General features: G+C 37.6%; 1 protein-coding gene across 1 annotated transcript; it reads right to left on the bottom strand.

Annotated features, from left to right (window-relative positions):
• Positions 1 to 343: 343 nt before the first annotated feature.
• Positions 344 to 999, bottom strand: NCBP2L (nuclear cap binding protein subunit 2 like). The gene is made up of 2 exons (XM_030933654.1): positions 988 to 999; positions 344 to 877 (listed from the first exon to the last, which is right to left on the bottom strand). Exons 1-2 carry the CDS (start codon positions 997 to 999, stop codon positions 344 to 346), a joined length of 546 nt encoding a protein of 181 aa, XP_030789514.1.
• Positions 1,000 to 2,888: the final 1,889 nt, after the last annotated feature.

Here is a 2,888-nt window from a genome sequence, read left to right as displayed (position 1 = left end):
AATTTCAGGCTGCAGGAACATGGCCATAGAATCCAATGGAAATCTTCTTAAAAGGGAAGTTGTGCTTTGGTTGACTCTGATCTTACACACCTAATTTGTTCCCGAAGAACACTTCACTTTAGACCACCTAACAGTCAAACTGGTAATCTGAAAAGCACCTTCAAAATTCAGACAAAAGTAAATGGATTTTTTTTTGTTTCTGCCATTTAATAAATTTTCAGAGAAAAAAATACATCAACAATAAGGTAATTTAAACTTGGAATTGGCTATTTGCAGACTTGAGGTTGGTCTACAACACACTTTTCAAGGGGTTAGAGTTAAAACTTTTTCTCTATGGATTGTTTTAGATCTGACTCTGTCTTCCAAAGCCTCCTCTACCAGAATGAAAATCTTCACGAAACTCATCCCTTACCTGACCCCCAGATTTACCGCGACCATACTGTTGACCTTCTCTAAAACCTATATCCCAATCAGTGCAGATAATCCATTCATCTAGGCAGGTCCCATTTAGAAACCACATGGCATTTTCAGCATCAGTTCTATTATGGTATTCTACAAAGCAGAAGCCACATGCTGTTTTCTTTATTTTATCCAGGCCCATAAAGATAGTCTTGATACCAGATCTACTAAAGAGCTCATGTATTTTCTCTTCGGTTGTATAAAATGAAAGATTCCTCATACTCATTGTGGAGCTTTCCTTCAGTAATTTTTCCTGCTGAAATTTACTGCCACTGAACTGATGGTCCCGGCAGCAGCTCAGCTCCGAAACAGGGTCTTTACACAGAATTTTCAGGTCTTTGGAAATGGTGCTGGTTGGGCAGCATGCAGATGGCCGTTTTCGGTCTAGCTTGGCAGCAGTGACACTACCACTGAAAACCTAAGTTGAGTTGAAAAAAAGAGGGACGTCAAAAGGAGGAAAACAGAAGTATAAATCTGTGAATATTTAACATATTTGTGTTCAGATACAAGAACACTTCAGCTCCTGACCATAAGGATCATGTCAAGGCACACTAAAAATAGACAGCTCCAGTCTCCAAAACATAGTCATAAAATCCAACTTGTCAAGTCTTCCTGAAAAGGAAGTTGTGCTGTCCTTGGTTGACTTAGATCTTATATACCTAATCTATTACCAAAGAGCACTTTTAATAACACCATGCTCTTGGAAAATATGGCATAAAACAGCTAAAAGGATCAAATTTGCACAGAGAATGAGCACTAACAATTCTGATTAAGGACTAAACATCAGATAAATCACATATAATCAATGTTAAAGCACAAGTACAGTTTGGACATACTCTTTCTTAATTTGCAATTCAAGTCCATAACATGGAATCAATATATTGTATTGTTGGGTTACACAAATGGTCCCTATATACCATCAAATATACAAGTAACACTATAAAAATGAAAACTCTCTGGTATCATAAATTTGACCTAAATTAAGATTAGATTTTATTAGCAATAATTCCACTTGTTCAACAGGTAAAAATTCTTTTTTCTTTTTTACTAAAATTTGCTATAGCATTCAGAGGCATTAAACATGATTTAGTTGGTTTTAGCTACGCTTTTCAATAATAGGCATTAGGTCTCCCTATTTCTATTCTGCTTTGCCGTGGTTCCCAAATTTTAGCATGAAAGAAATACCGCAAAACGAGATTAAAATACAGATTCTTACAGCCCACTCTTAAGATATTCTGATTCAGTAGACTTGGAGAGGGACCAAAGAATTAACATTTTAACCTACACCTCTCAGTGATCCAGATGCAAATAGTCCAAGGATCACACTTTGAGAAACTCTGCTAAGAAAGTGCATTCCTTTAACAAACATTTACTAAGCACTCTACTTGCCAGACACTGTGACAGGTGCTATAAGTACAACAGTGAAAAGACACAGTGAAAATACAATTTTCAGAAATCACTGTGTCCCCAGCACCTACATGAACAATGCCTTGTACACGATAGACACACAATAAATATTTGTTAACGAGTGGATGAACGAATGAGCTCATAATTGAGTGATGAAGGCAGACAAGTAAACAAGAAAATACCATATGGTATAATGAATACTATTTTAGAGATACTCATGGAGGAAGGGGAGAAGGGAGTTAACATTTACTGGGGATCTACTTTGTGACAGGCACTGTGCTCACTTGCCACTACAACACCCAGGAGAAGCAATTACCTCAGTCTGGGGACAACAGAGAAGGCTTCTGGAGAAGGGACTGCATGCACTGATTCTCAAAGGACAAGGAAGGTATGTGTATGTGTGTGTTGTGGGGCCAGGGTTGTAGGAGTTTAGGGAATGAACCAGGCAGAGGGAACATGTGCAAGGGCAGAACACAAAGAAAAAATAAAAGCCCAGAAAACTGAAAAGGAAGATTAAATAAAACTAGATGTAAACAACAGTGCTGTGCAATTCAAAGCAATGAAAATGGGAGTCCCTATTTAGATGTCATTTGAAGAAAAGTAGGAAGCCCACTGGCCAAAAATCATCTTCCTGACAGCCTGTCAAGGATGTCTGAAAGTATACCACTGGAAACTCATTACTTTAAGTCATTGACAAATTGCCCCGTTAAAAAACAAATATCCCTCCTAGACTTCATTTCCTTTTTTTTTTTTTTTTTTTTTTTTTGATCTGGTTACTAGATAAGCTATCAGAGAATGTGATAGCTATAGTGGATTTCATTTCATCCAGGCATTGGACAAAGTTTCCCATAATTCCCTTGTAGATGAGATGGCAAAATATAAGCTGGATGCTTCAGGCATTTGTTGAGATGAGCCTATAACTAGTTGAACAACTATAGCCAAAGAAGCGAACAAATGGTTTGGTGTCAGACTGGAAGGAAAGTTCTAGTAGAGAGCCAAAAGACCCTATTATTGGCCATGTC

Source organism: Rhinopithecus roxellana, chromosome 7, assembly GCF_007565055.1.
Source record: "Rhinopithecus roxellana isolate Shanxi Qingling chromosome 7, ASM756505v1, whole genome shotgun sequence".
NCBI lineage: Eukaryota > Metazoa > Chordata > Mammalia > Primates > Cercopithecidae > Rhinopithecus > Rhinopithecus roxellana.
This window is presented reverse-complemented; position numbering and strand designations above follow the sequence as displayed.